The 16,084-nt window shown below is 35.8% G+C and overlaps 1 protein-coding gene across 4 annotated transcripts; it reads left to right on the forward strand.

Moving 5' to 3' along the window:
* Positions 1 to 1,992: 1,992 nt before the first annotated feature.
* On the forward strand, positions 1,993 to 15,851 carry LOC117329486 (nucleoporin p58/p45-like). Of its 4 annotated transcripts, none has more exons than XM_033887447.1 (17): positions 1,993 to 2,061; positions 2,319 to 2,353; positions 4,185 to 4,694; positions 4,982 to 5,098; positions 5,491 to 5,691; positions 6,066 to 6,093; positions 6,748 to 6,813; positions 7,317 to 7,491; positions 7,853 to 7,932; positions 9,142 to 9,260; positions 9,571 to 9,653; positions 10,159 to 10,357; positions 10,788 to 10,862; positions 11,103 to 11,150; positions 11,798 to 11,854; positions 13,880 to 14,009; positions 15,356 to 15,851. In XM_033887447.1, exons 1-16 carry the CDS (start codon positions 2,045 to 2,047, stop codon positions 14,002 to 14,004), a joined length of 1,935 nt encoding a protein of 644 aa, XP_033743338.1. In that variant the 5' UTR covers positions 1,993 to 2,044; the 3' UTR covers positions 14,005 to 14,009; positions 15,356 to 15,851. The 4 variants fall into 4 exon arrangements, with proteins under 4 accessions (XP_033743338.1, XP_033743335.1, XP_033743336.1 ...); XM_033887444.1 differs by having other exon boundaries at positions 13,880 to 13,999; XM_033887445.1 differs by having other exon boundaries at positions 10,791 to 10,862; positions 13,880 to 13,999.
* The last annotated feature ends 233 nt before the right edge of the window (positions 15,852 to 16,084 follow it).

Raw genomic sequence — 16,084 nt, forward strand, 5'->3', positions numbered from 1 at the left:
AATCCATCTTTTCAACGATCATAAACATATTTCACTACGCTCATCAGAAACTTTTTTTTTTCATCGATAAACGCAGGCGGTGTTGATTTTTGTCACACAGAGCTTTCCTTCCTTTTCGTATATATATGAACACCGGGGATGTCATTTTTACCGAATTTCAATCTATCCCCGAAAACGTCTCAAAATGTGTTATACATACTAGGGAAGGTCCAAATACATGTAGACTGTAACAAATTCTCAAGTCCCTGTGTTCCAGATCTAGAGAGGGTGACAAGTTACAATTGACCAGAGCCTTATGATATGTATCCTTATAGAACAAAAACAAAAAACGAAGCTAATCACTGATTGTGAAAAGTCCTGGTCGAGTTCAGAATACTGGGTCCTGTGGTTGGGATCTTTAACATGTGATCATAAGAATATAGGATATCTTCGCTTCCATTATACTGATATTTCAATATTTTATTTATTGTGAAAATCATATTTCAAATCTAGATGCCTAGTTTGTTTGAGAATGTTATCGATTGGTAAGATTCTAAATGTGTAGTCAATGCCGCTGAACCGAACATGATTAAAATCGTAAAAACCCTCTTTATTTTATCTTATTTTATCCACTGCTATTTTTTAACGTTATGTTACCGTTGAAATAATTCCATTGTCGTATGCATATTATCAAAAATATTTATGCATAATGGAAAAAAATTCGCATTGCCTCTACATATCCAATATCAAACCATCACGTTATGATGATGTCGTTTTCATAATAATGATGGCGTTGTATTTTATTTTATTTGCCGATTCCAGCATCGTAACAGGAGAAAGCCGTATATATACGTAGTCACGTGCGAGTGACGAGTCCGCACAGCGCGGTAATACGTACTCTGATAATGATAGATTATAAAAATATTTAAATGAATGAAATATTAATTACCAATATAATGCTTAATATACTATAGAATGTAATACCACGTGACTAAAGCATGTTATAAAACAAAGATTGAGAGACCAGTATGATAGAAATGGCAGAGTGATGTACATCGTCATTTTTTTTTAGTTTTAGAAAAGTATGTTTAGAATCGTTATTTGTAAACTTACTCGGATATTTTAGAGAAAGTAAACTTAGAAATACCAATCACAATTTATTGTTGAAACTGGCAAGTGGCATGATATTGATTATAATGGAAGAAATTGTCCACACTGTTACAGTCAGAAAATCAAACTCTATTTATTTTACAACAATTGCGAAACAAGTTATTAATCACTCTTGTTGGCCCGGATGGAAGCGCGCAAATGGGTCCGTAACTGTGGGAGGAAACCGGAGTACCCGGGGAAAACCCACGTGGTCGGGCAGGTGACGCCATACCTTTTCACGTCCGATCGGGGAATCGAACTCCGCCCACCTAGGTGACATATATATGCATTCTCACCCTCAGACAGGGTGAAACGAAGGTAAGTAACCCAGATAGACCAGAATGCCTAGCTGAAGTGTTACCACGGTGCCATCCACCAGTCAGCAAATTGGTAACGAATTTCATTACCCGCTTTAATGAAGTTTATGGATCTTAAGATAAATGTTTTCGGTTGAGAAGAAATGTAATTTTAAAAGTTTAAAATATTACCAGAATCTAATATAATTTTGCTCAGCACAGTGGTGATGGTGTTATTATTGGGCACCAGGGTGAAATGAATTTGTGTCTGTTTATGTCATTTCAAGCAGAGACTTGTATATCAGGTATATACGTCTCTGTTTCAAGCTATATAATCGCAGTAAAAAATATTCCGGAACACTTGGTCTTTGTATTTATTTATTTATTTATTATTTTTTTCGTATTTTTCCCCATCAATTTGTTTCAATATCGGTACTCTGATTTTTGCTTGTTAGTTGTTTTTCGTCGTTCATTTAAGGTAATATATATTTATCCAACATATCAACATTTGCCATAGTCGATATGTTTGAGAACTCATAGATGTCATCTAGTGTTTCCGGATTTCATAGAGACTGCGATAGTTTATTAGAATCGTCCTGACCCACGTGATTTCTGAAACGATGAACCTCGGCGGCGGGTAAGTTTGTAGCTTTAGATTGTTAATTTCTTTGTTTATACCGAATGAAATATAAATCTTTGTCTCAATAAATGATCATGTTCAGTCAAAGTTACTCGCTAGCTGTTGATTTCATTGTGTAATATTGATGACAACTCCATAATTTCTGCTGTAGTGTGTACACTCACACTGTAACTTGCGATCGCGTTCAGCTGACGTTAGACAAATACGTTTTGGTGACGGTATCATGGATATATAATATTATTGCTTTGTTACAGATTCAACTTCAAGGGATTCGGGACGCCCACGACAAGTAAGTAATATATATGATATCAATTTGGGTAGAGCTTAATCTTGTTTACAAAAATGTGTAAAACTAGATATCCACCATTTTGGATATGTTGGAAGGGATTCCCCCTATCTATAAATAGATTTTTATGTTTTAAATACTGCTGTTGTGATTTATACCGCTGGGTATCCCAGTGTGAGATAGAAAGTCAAACCAGTTCACCAGCTATCAAAGCTATGTATTTTCTTTAATAAACGATTGCAGATTGTTTCTATCCTAAATTATTTCTTTGGTGGAAATGGTTTAATAGCCCACAATAATATGACCTGTGAGTGTGAGGAGCGAGTGTCGTCTTTGTACTTTTCAGAAAAAAATAACTAGAAAATATAAATTAATGAATTGCATGGTGTCCGTTAAACCTCACAGGACACTCATATCACTCATAGATACACCTACCCTAAAGGTGCTGCCTGATCACGATTATGAGATTTATTTTTTAACGATGTGGTATGAATTCACACTACTCGTTATTTATCAAAGTTACTTCCCTTCGTTTCTCTCTGTCGCATGCATGGTACAGTAATAGCTTGACAGCTGATGGGGGCCGAGAATGGCTACTTCAGACAACAGTTGTCAAAATGGAACACTTTTGAAGATCGATATTGCTATTTCTTATTGTTATATATGGAACACCTAACATTCTGTATAATTAGCATTATATTAAATTGTATTGTCATATATTCTGACCAGTGATCATCACTGTACATGTGGACTTCATATATACACAGGCTGATAAGACCATAAACAAAAAATGTTTCCATGGAACTGGAAGATATCTTGCACACTAGTACTGTTGACCATTTACATACATTTCTGCAATTCAAAAGTCAAACATGAGGAAACAAACACATTTGTTAAATAGGACATCTAATTTTAACAAGTAGAGTCAAAGCTATCTATTGATTAAATCAGATTTTATTTGTACCTTTGTTATACAAGGGAATTGGTGCTAGTTTTCTGTGTGTCCTAAGCTTGAATATCAGTTTCTCTTTTGTTATCTGCACTAGAAGGATTGAATACACAAACTTGTACACATTGTCAACATCAGAATTATTTTATTAGAGAGAAAGAAGAGGGAGGGAGAGAGTAAGAATTTGTCTATCAATTCTTGGTAGTCAATATACTCAAAGAGTCGGGATGAAATCCCTATCATACAAGCTATTTCATATAAAAATATGGAATATATCTATCGGAAAAAGGTTTAAGATTAATCGTTTGATAACATTGCACTCAGTATCAGGTATTGGCATTGGCTGCTGACTACATGTACAGCCAGGTCACATGTTTGCATTGCAGGGCTTTTTCTCACTGGTTTGGGATGGGGCCTTTTTGTCTCATTTTGGGAAGAAAATTGGTGAATTGGAAAAGAGTTTTTCAGGAGTAAACTGCAAATTTTGGGAATTTGGCTTTAAAATGAAATAATTCCGATTGGGAATGGGGCCCATTAACGGCCCCAAAAAGCCCTGCATTGACAGATTTTGTTTTAAATTTTTCGCTGACATTGTGGTCTATAGAGATCTATTTATATTAGAAGCTTTGGTGCTCTAACTATACACTAATTGAAAAAGAAAGAAATATACAACCTAGTAATTGTAAAAGTAAGAAATGTACATGTATGTTTTGCAATTGAAAAAGAAAGAAATATACTACCAACTTGAAGAGCAAGAGACACTAATTTAAAAAGTGAGAGACATACTTAATTGGAAAAGAAACGGCTAATTGAAACATTTTTTATGTAATATTGTCACTTGTTTTGAACTATAGATGCATCTTGTTTGTATTTGCTTCTCTACAGATGCTCCTGGAGCCACAGCAGCCACACCGGCTGCTGGGGCGACTGCCTCCCCAGCAACTGGCTTCAACTTTGGGGGAACAACATCAACTCCATCCCTAGGGGGCCTGGCTGGAGCAGCTGCCTCCCCTTTGACAGGGTTTGGTACACCTGCATCAACCAAACCTCCAAGTCTGCTGTCTCAAACCTTAGGAGCTAGTACAGCAAAAACTACTGCTGCTGGAGGTGGCTTTTCTTTTGGTGGTGCGGCCACTCCAGCAGCGACCACAGCCGCTCCCTCCCTCCTAGGCACCCCTGGGGGATTACTAGGATCTGCAACTTCTGGTGGATTAGGGACAGGAACACTTGGTGGAACACTTGGTGGAACACTTGGTGTTCCACTTGGTGGAACACTTGGTGGAACACCTGGGACATTGGGGTCTGGAAATCTTTTTGGGACAGCTTCTGCAGCTAAGACACAAGCCACTACTGGCTTTAGTTTGGGTACCACCACGACAGCAGGGGCAACAGGTGGTATGTTTACTATTCATAAATTCTGGATATCATTATAATTCATTGTGTACTCTCACTGACAGCCAGACAGTTCCTTAATTGGTATCTTGTAAGTTTGTGCCACTGTCTCAACTGTTACTTAGTTTGTCAGATTTGATGATGGTACCTATATATATTTTGCCATGTGTGATGATGTGTTATCAATATTCTATTTTGTATGATGTGATTATGTGTTATCTCTTTTGTCAGGTGTGATTATATGGTATCTATTTTGTCAGGTGTGACAATAATATAATTGATTTTGTCAGGTCTCGCATTACCTGGACTTGGAGGAGTCAAACCCAGCACTGCCACCACAGCAGCTGTAGCTCCTACAAGTAGTCTACAGACAGGATTCAATTTTGGTAACAAAACCACAGCTGCAGGTGGGTCGCAATTTCAAACTTGTATGGAAATCATACGATGTGGAAGATCAAAAATGAAAATGTTAAAAATTAATATGAATCAATTCAAAATTTGGGAAATATTTACTTAATAATAAAACTTAGGTAGTGCTATAAAGTCGGCAGCAGTTCCGTACTATCACAGGGAGACGACAGGAATATACAACAGTTTCCCAAATTATACACACATACAACACACGATCATATTGCACACAAGAGAAGGCTGTCCTTAAATGACCATAGCTAGTGATAGGATGTTAAATAATGCACAACCAAAATAAAAAGTCAGTGTTAAACCCTTGCTCCTGAGAATATATTTCCAAACCTGTAAATAAGGCAAAACTGCAAATCATAATTATTCCATTCCCACTTAGGTACAACAGGAAGTACCACTTCTGGGTTTGGTACATTGGGTGCTGTAGGCTTGGGTGGTAAGACCACTACTGGCCTTGGGGGTGCTGCGGCGGCACCGAGTGTGGGAGGTGCAGGCACTAGCATTTTCAGCAACATCTCAACCAAACCACAGACAACAGGGCTTGGTGGAGTTGACCCCAAAACATCACAAGCTGCTACAGGTAAAGTCATGCCTGATTAGTTTCTGAACTAATTCTGAAGCCTATTTGATGTTTGACAGGACTTATATGGTGTTGTCCATCTATCCATCATGATTGTAAAAAAATTTTGTCCATAGATCTTGTCTAATTTCTTTGCATCATTGTTGGTTTTATGATCTTGACTTTCCTAAATGACACATTGGTTTGGCAATTTTTGAAACTTTTAAAGCCACTGCCCTTTGTTTAATTGTCATTTTAATTTTTTCTTGGAACTAGCCTCATTTAATTTTAAATTTATTTGTTAACAGAACTAAAACTTTTTTTTTTTTTATAGAGATTTATTTGTATTTTTGCGTACGATTACTACAATGATGTTGGATGATCTCTTGTTACAGGTGTAACAGCAACAGACTCTAAACCTGGGTAAGATCTCTCTTAAAACCCTGTAACGTCTCTGTAGACAAAGAAGTTCACAAGTATTAACTCCTGGGCCCAGTTGTTCAAAAAGTGATTAGCTTAATCACTTGATTAGTGAAAATCTCATTTCTCATTTACTTCAAAATCTGTGTATGTATATTCCTTAATATAGGCAGGCTAGTTTCAACTTGGACAGTATGTTTTCTCTGTAAAAACAATCATGCGATGTCACAGATTCATGATGATGTCATGAAGTATTTCTGACATCACAATAGTGTTATTACACGCATGTGATATTTTACATGGAGAAGCAAAACTTCATATGAATCTTGGGATGGTGGTGTACAATGTATCAAATGTAGGTCACTATGACATTAGCTTTGACTTTCGACATCAGGTATTGAACTGGTTTGTTTTGGACAAATCTGCAATATTCATTATCCTGTCTGAATCAAAGATTATTGAACAGTAGATATGTCTGCCATCTTCCTGGTACATTTATACACCCATGTGTATCAGTTTAATTACTAATACAAGTGATTAGTCCAGAGTTAATGTGTCAAGTAAAGAAACAATCACTGACATGGAACTACTGATTGTATTGTTGTTACCAGGTACATAATAACTTGATGTGATCATAAATATCTTGCTTCGTCTTAGGGATGGCAAGGCTCTGAAGAAGACATTTATCCCTCAGCCCATTGTGGAAACAGTGGAGGAATTTAAGTAAGTATGATTTACAGGTATGATATTTAGAACTAATGTGTGTAAGATATGACTCTCTTCAATAACACAATATTATATTTACAAATGTACTGGTAAATCTTCTTCCTAACTGGTAATCTCCAAACGGTTTGGACTTGGTAACATGGTGACACATCTCCTTCTGAATGTACACATTCTGAATTGTCTGGATTAAAATAAGGTAGAAAATGAAGTAGAAATCTGTCAAGGAATTTTATTACTGTTTTGTATACTGTATATATAGACATTACGCTGATGACGATGTCAAGCAATATAAGAAAGTAAATGAGGATTGTTCACCATGTGCAAAGTTGGAATATTTATTCTCTGTCTTGTTTTAGGTTTCAAGTTTTTCCCCTTTGTTCAAATGTTCAAATAAATAATAACCCTGCCGATCCTGCTCCTGCCTCTGAAAGGAAGTGGATTTCTTTTGTTAATAGGAATTAACTGAGTTCAGATATACATGTATTTAATTATGTTGATAGGAAGTATGTTAAAGAGGAAAAGTCCGTCCAAGATGGACTAGCTAGGATGTCCTCCAAGCCTATGTATAAGGTCCAGGAAGATGTGATGGCATTAAAACAGCTTCTATCTGTTGTATCAAATGGTGTTCAGCGGAACACTTGTGCAGTGGAAAAATTGAAAAGGGAAATGACACAGGTATGTAGAATATTATTAGTTTCTGTAGCACATCTCCCATACTGCTCTGCCCTTGTATAGGATCATCATGGTTGTGTGTTTGAATATGATATAATGTCTTAAGAAGAGTTTGGCAACTAAGGAGAAATTGTTAACCAAATTTCAGCATAGGTCTTCATAAAGCAAAAACATTTTCTTGGGTATCTGTCATAATTCATGTAAGCATGAGTCGTTATTTTTGAGAAAATAACTATGCCTCCTGCCAAGTAATAAAAGTTAGGTGAGTCAATGCGAGTCACTGACCATGTTGTAATTGATTGTATAACAGATAATAACTTCAACATAAGACTAGAAATACAATATACGCTGTTATGTAACACAGGAACTTAAGCACGCTGAGATGGCTCAACGTACAAAGGATATCCCTCCTGGTCTGCAGTACGAGAACACTGCTCCGACAGAGTAAGTAGTGTGATGTTGTATTCTAGTAATGTTATATTCTAGTAATGTTGTATTCTAGTAATGTTATATTCTAGTAATGTTGTATTCTAGTAATGTTATATTCTAGTAATGTTATATTCTAGTAATGTTGTATTCTAGTAATGTTATATTCTAGTAATGTTGTATTCTAGTAATGTTATATTCTAGTATGTTGTATTCTGTTTTAACACAATTTGTTTGCGATGCATGTTTTGATTGGATATGGCCCGTGTTTCTAATCTGTGGTAGAACCATGATCAATGGTGTTATGCCCCTGCCCATCATGCTGAAGCAATGCCCCGTTTCTAATCAAAATAATATGGTGTCAAGTTCGCCTCTTAGTGAAATTCAACACTTCGCAACATTTATGAACGATGACCCATCGGATTGGAATGAATGTTAAGAAATCGAAAAGGATGAATTAATAACAGAACAGATAAACAAAATAGTAAATATTGTTCTTACCGTTAGCTATTGATTGAAACATTCATTCCATCCATGTGTAGACATCTAGCCAAGTAAAATCCGAAATGAAATGGAACAAGTGTACAAAACTTCACATAACGGTAGGGCCTATAGAAACACATCAACACTGATTTTGTCGAAATGCACATATCGCTATGCATACTGCAGATTAAATCCAAGGTAACAGGACTTTCACAACAATCCAAATACACCGCTTTGTCAACATACAGATTGTACTCTTGCCAGTATGTGCGTGGCAAAATGACTGACTTTGAAAACAAAATTTCTGATTGGTCAGTCCTCTACAGTATGACATGTCACTAGCGGGGGTCAAAGAATCCTTTACAGCATACTTCACTTGTAGTGATGTAAAACAATGTTTCTAAACATATTGAACAGGCAATTTGTTAGAATGGGGATAGTACACTGTTTATCGTGGCTGTACTGGCGATTATAACCTGAGTTCTGGTTTAAACTGTAGACATCTCGGTCAGGAGTTAAACCAAATTTCATGTTCTAATCGCCAGTATAGCCCCAAAAAACAAAGTACTTTCCTCTATCTATGTTGACTCGAGATAGGCCAAAGCTGAAGGGTCCAATACCCTTTCAGTATCTAATTTGTTATTGACAGATTTAGTTCAAACAATATTAGGCATATTTATGTGAAAACCTGGACAATTCTGTTATTGTAACATGATACTAATTCAATGTAGCTTTGTTTACTAGATATTTCCAGCACCTTGTGGAGGACTTTGAGCATCAAATGCTACAGTATCGACAACAAATTGAAACTCTGGAGGGACACCTTGCTTCCCTACATCAACCTAGTAAACTGTCACCGGAGGGTACGTAGATTGTGCCTGTGTTTATTACAGCCAAAAAACATTGTGCTATCTCCCCCTTGTGAAAAAAAATTGAAGAATGTTATTAAAATAGATGATAGCTATGCAACTAGTAAATAACATCTTCAGAATTATCAATCATTTCAAGTTAATATACAAAATCTTTATATTTGCTTAAATATACCACAGCAAATAACACTGATGCCTCAATATATAAAAGATCAGAACAAATCATGAACTTACAAGTATAAGGTTAAAGGAAGGATGAATGTTGTTTCCTAGGTGATAATTTAATATTTTCCTGTGATTCCAGAGTTGATTGTGTTGATGAGGAAGTTACATGAAGCATTCATTGCTTTAGCAGCACAGCTTCACCATGTACATGAGGCAGTCAAGGTAAGCTTAACCTATGTGTAGGTTTGGATGTTGGCAGGAATGCTTATGGGGCAGAGGGCTGTATCCTTCTGTCTCCATCTGAAAAAGGAAATATACAAATTTGTCATTTCTCCATTGGTGTTGCCGCCTTTACCAATGATAAAAAATTGAAATTTGTTCAGTTGTCAGATTTAGTACCACTAAGATCAAGATAAAATATAGAGATTTGAATTACTGTAATCCAATATTGGAAGGAAAAGAAAAAAGTTTGGTGGATTCTGAGAAATGATAAGAACTTTTTGAAAAAAAATATTCAGATTGACTTAAATTTTGTATATCAAAGCAAAAAATGTTCAAATAAACTTGAGATTTTGTAAATCAAACCTTTTTAAAGATTCTATTCCAACAGCTAGATTTAGCGTTCTTTCATGATTAACCTGAAGTATCTCGGCGTGTTAACATTAGGTGAATATGATTCATTGACTTTAATGTATTAAGTCCCTTTGTTTACTTTGTGTTTACACAGACACAGAAAGATCACTATCTCAACTACAGAAAGATTTACCTCCATGACAATAAGAATATCTTTGATCGTGAGAAAAAAGCAACATCGCATGCACATCTCCACCCCACCACGCAAATTGGTCCAAGCCCCTTCTCCGACATGTCCAACGCTGCTGCAATCGCCATGGCATCTGCCTTATCAAGGTCACAGCAGCCTACAGGTAGGTCAAACTTTATAGGCATAACAGCCTACAGGTACAGGTCAGTACAAAGTTGATGAACACACTAGCCTGCATGTAGGTCAATACAAAATTGATGGTCACAACAGCTTACAGGTAGGTCTACGAAATTGATGGTCACAACAGCCTACAGGTAGGTCTATACAAAATTGATGGCCAAAACAGCCTACAGATAGGTCTATACAAAATTTAAGGCAACAGCAACCTACACAATAGTCTTCACAACAGCCTTAGAGTAGGTCAATACAAAGGCCATGTTCACATTTCACCTTGGACAATTATTAGTAATTTAGATCATATGGAAGCAATACAATTATATATACAAGGGCTAAAGCAATAAAAAATTTACGTTTGAAAATTTTATAAATTGCGAGATGGTAAGTTATATGTATGGATGTTCTGAATGTTTCAGTAGCTGGGCCACCTGTGGCTGGACTTGCAGGAACAGGGGGATTCTTTTCCAACACTACCACAACCACTGCCTCTGGTACGATCTCTACATACTCTACAACATGAAAGGATTATTGTATATAAACTTCAAATTTTAAAAACATGTCGGTCGGACAGATTCTGTTTTGTTTGGATATTATGATTGTTCACATGGACTAAGAGAGAACATATGCTTCTGTACATTATATAAACTGTATTGAGATAGATTTTGTGTAACATACAGATTTTTATTTCCAAATGGCAGAGCTGTTAATTGATAGGAATCTTTTGTTTGTAGGGTTTGGATTTGGGACCAACACAGGGACACAGTCTACTGCCGTGCCAGGTATGTGTGGTCTTGTCTCAGAATGCTGTTTCTAGACATTGTTGTCATGTCATTCTTATACAATCTTGGCCATAGTATAACTTTTAAACAATAAAAGATCTTTTGCTGTACGGTATACTAAAGTTGGGTCACTGTGACCTTCTTTAAAAGTCTTTAAATCAAAGGTCAATTGAGTGCAAATTCTCAATACAGTCTTGTTTGGGACATAAATTTAGAACAATGAAAGATATCTTCATGACACTTAAATCATACATGCATCAACCACAATCAGTGTCCAGTAGGTCACTTTGACTTTTAGCACAAAGTCAAACAAGGTCAAAGTTGAATAATAATGTTTACAGTGCATTGTAAAATGGTCATTGTGACATTCACTTTTAATGGCCACTAATATAGCTGGTCTGTTGTACTGTTTAGATAATAAATGTTGAAATATATATCAATTACAGATGTTCTGTATAGCTACTGTAATTATTAGATCTAATCATGAGCTGTAAATTAGAAAATTTGTAGTTTTAGTTTATATACACGTATATCTGAGTTAGTGTTGGTTCTTGTGTTTTTCTTATGTTTACATGTATCTGAAATTTGTGTTGTTTCTTAATCAGCATTTCTTAAAGAGTATCTAAATTTGAGTTAATCTGTTGCAGGATTCGGATTTGGTACAACACCATCAGCATCATCTTTTGGACTTCTAGGCTCAAAAGGTGTGTATAGATATTTGTAATCAATCAAATACACTGTTGATGACATGTCTACAAAACAGAATTGGTGAAGTGGCAGGGTTGCCAACTCTCACATCCTCAGTGGGATACTCAAAGCTTTCTCTCATGAAGTCTTTTCTCATGGGATGTGAGATAAAATCTCACATTATCCAAAATTTCTCCATCCATATCATGTCAAGCCATCTACTGTATTGCGTGGCATCCATGCAGTGCCTGCTATTGTCAATCATATCTAGACCATTTTAAAAAGAACACTAGGGTTGTGGCTTGTTTATGTTCACAAAGGAGGTGTAATGACAATAAGTCTGACATAACAAGTTATCAAAGCAATTGTATAGACCACCATCTTTGATTGAACATGGGTAATAGTAAAAGAAAAGCTGCAAACTGCTATAAAATTCTGGATGGTTTTAGAAACAGTGGGAGTTGATTAAGGAATTATCAGATATTTATAAAAATTTAAAAAAGAAAAAGAAAAAAAAAAAAAACATAGAGAAATTGAAATAGGCATTATAAGGTAAAATGATTAACAAATCCTAAAGGGGCATTCCTTCATTTGAATCAAGTTTAGGTTGACAAAATTAAACCTACTTGAAGATATGTATTTTTTCCAAGTGGTAAAAGTTGTAGATTTTAAAATAATAAGGTAGTTTTATGTTTTACTCAAAAGATTAACCAAAGTTCCTTGAGTATTAAGTCCTGAAAACTCTTAATTTGACTGGAAGTATCACTAATTACTGCAAAGACATATGGTATTTGTACATGATACGCCTTTTTCCTAAACATTTCAGCGTTAATTTCATTACATGTAGGCACAGACATTCCTATAATCATCGTTGGGACATTCCTGTAATCATTGTTCGGACAGAGATTTCATCAATAGAAAGTGTGCATGTTTCTGATGTCAGAAGGAGGACTGCCCCTTTAGGTTAGACCAAAAAAAAACAGATAAATGAAATAAAATCTACTGTAATATTGAAAATAAATAAATGTATAGGTACATGTAATTGCTTTGGGTCATTGCTTGACTTAGTATTTTACAATTTGCTTGAATTCCACTTATATTTTAAGATAATAAAACAGAATCACTTTCTTAATATCACTAACCATGGCATCTAGATCAGAATTAAAAAATATTTAATTCTTCCTTTTTGACTAATAAAACAATTTTGGGTACTATATGATGGAAATCAGTGCATAAAAACAATATTATGTCGTTAAAATGTCGTGCTAAATTTCCTACTTTGAAAAATCCCTTGGTGAGAGATCTCCCTCATTGGAATCTCTAGAGGTTGGCAACCCTAAAAATGGTGTGTGACCTTACCAGTAGTGTCTTTAACATAGTCTGTGGCCAACTAAGTGTTTGTGACCTAGTTGGTGTTTGTAACAAAGTTTGTGACCTACTTTAGAGTTTGTCACTTGGTCCATGACCTTAGTGTTTTAACATAATTTGTGACCCGTGACCTACATTAGTTTGTAACATAGTTTGTGACCTACTTAGAGTTTGTAACTTGGTCCATGACCTTAGTGTTTTAACATGATTTGTGACCCGTGACCTACATTAGTTTGTAACATAGTTTGTGACCTACTTAGAGTTTGTAACTTGGTCCATGACCTTAGTGTTTTAACATAATATGTGACCCGTGACCTACATTAGTTTGTAACATAGTTTGTGACCTACTTAGAGTTTGTAACTTGGTCCATGACCTTAGTGTTTTAACATAATTTGTAACCCGTGACCTACATTAGTTTGTAACATAGTTTGTGACCTACTTAATGTTTATAACATCGTGTGTGACCTATTTAGACAATTTTGATTGCAAAGATTACCTCTGTTGAGAGACCACCTCTATTTAGAGACCTTTGTAGAGAGACCACCTTTGTAAAGAACACTTCAAACTTTCACTTGCTGTTATTTTCATGTTGAGGATTTGCCCTACACATCTTGGTATAGGTTTTCAATCTCTAACCCCATGACTTTCTCACCGTTCACCACTGTGTTACCAGGCTTTGGGGCCGCTGCCACGACTACTGTAGCTACCACTGGTATTGGTGGCTCGCTGTTTGGTGGCTCCACTTTTGGCGGTACCAATGTGACAGGGGGCACTGCCACCGTCAGACCTCTAGGTTAGTGGTGGTAAGCAGCCTCACTTTCTATCTCCTTATATTTCCTGCTTCCTGCCTATCATATTTTTACATTGACATTTGTACATTATTGCCTTTCACCTCTTCCATATGCCTTCCTGCCTAGTTTGACGTTTGATCTTTCTTGCAATCTGTTCCAAAGGTGATTTGCCCTAACTTACCCTACCAATAGCTATGCCTGAATGTTTTTATAATTTTCCTTTTTTCTTTGCTGTACTGTCTTTAATGTATGGTCCCCCACATCTAACCTTTAATGCCTGCCATTGTTTGTACAAATTGACTGCTATTCTTCCCATGTTGGTTTTTGCTTTTGAATAATTTTCACTCTCTCTAATTTACTAGTACATATTTTATTGCAGATAACCAACCCTTTGTCTCTGGTAGTCATATATTACTGGGGTTAACTATTTTGTAATGTACAACAGTTACTTCAGCAGTATCAAGTATAGCCAAGCATACCATATTATGATGAATGCATTACTCAGCACAGCAGTGGTGTTTATACCAATTTATCATTTTTGTCATGGTTCCAAGGTTAAGATTACTGCATTTATTTGTAAAGAATGTCAAGGTTACTGTAGCTACTTGTAAACAAATTGATTTCATACTTCTTTTGACTTATAAGTCAGCAACAGTTTTGCGCTATCACAACAAGGAGACAAGCACCAACATACCGCAGCCTCCCAAAACACACACATTCAACATTCCAATGCATTTCTCACACAGGTGAGGCCATCCTTAAATAGCCATAGTTGTTGAAATGTTTTGCAATGCAAAACTAAATCCAGTGACATCTTTTCCTGAGAAATTTTGATAACTTATATAAATTGGATATTAAGATAAAGTTATAGCATACCTTGGATGAATTTTGGAAATGAAATAATATAAGTAAGCTTGTTTTCCAATCCCAAATTATAAAAATATGTATTTGAATGAATTTTGAATAAAGATATTAATAAACTAAACTAAGATTAAGGTCACTGTTACTATTTATCGAAAATTGGCAAAACAATTACTTTAATTTACATAGGAGCATGAGCATCCATCCATGTCTTTAAAAAAGTTACAAGGGGAGGGGGGGCGGAACAAAATAGATAAATGATCAATATATATGAGTTGTAATTTTGTATAAAGAAATGCATGAATATCCCAGGAAGGGACATAAGGGGCATAGTGATTCCTGATGTTGATATTTTTGAGGCTATACAAACATGTACTCACAAAGGGTTATAGAGTAATACATTATTATGTAATCATAACCTGGCTATGCAATCTTGAAATGATGTCTTCGTCCTTGGATCAGTTTAACATGTTCTGTATGTGGTTATGATATTGCAGGTTTTGGGACGGCCACTCAGCCACTTGGAGGGTCCACAGGATTTAACCTCAGTACCACTCAGCAGACTCCTGGCTTAACTTTTGGGAGCACACCAGCCTTTGGTGTGGCAGCACCAAACGCCGAGGCCCCTTTCCAACTCAATAAACCTCCTCCTCCAGGCAGTAAGCGAGGGAAAAGATGAGGATGATATAGGAAATGCCTTAATCTGGACAATGAAGTGAACTTTGAACTTTGTATACAGGTTGAATTATGTAGTGATAAGTTATTATTGCCGTCAAAGTCAAGAAGTTAGAAATTCGTTTTCAGGAGAAGTCATGCAGCATATGTGCACTGTCCTGCAGAACAAATATGTTTTCTTCACATATGATAGAAATAACATGTACACTACATTCAAGTTGTATACTATGGAAGATGTGCGTTATGTTGTAAAAGCTAAACATTGGTTATATGATTATTGAAGTTGCTATATATTGTGTAAATAAAAATGATATAATGTGTTTGTGGTTTTGTAGTCACTGGATAGGAAGATAAACCAACAGGTGGTGATGGTTTACCTTTATCGAAACTTATAACAATCCAGCTCCTCATCAATTGAATTCGGATAATCTTTCAGAGGCATTTTCTGTATTTGATATTGAATTCCTGATCCAACCAACATACTGAAAAACTATGTTGAACTGGGAATATAAGGTAGTGAGACACCTGCATTTACATGAAACCTCTTTATT

The sequence above is a fragment of the Pecten maximus genome, chromosome 6 (assembly GCF_902652985.1).
Source record: "Pecten maximus chromosome 6, xPecMax1.1, whole genome shotgun sequence".
NCBI lineage: Eukaryota > Metazoa > Mollusca > Bivalvia > Pectinida > Pectinidae > Pecten > Pecten maximus.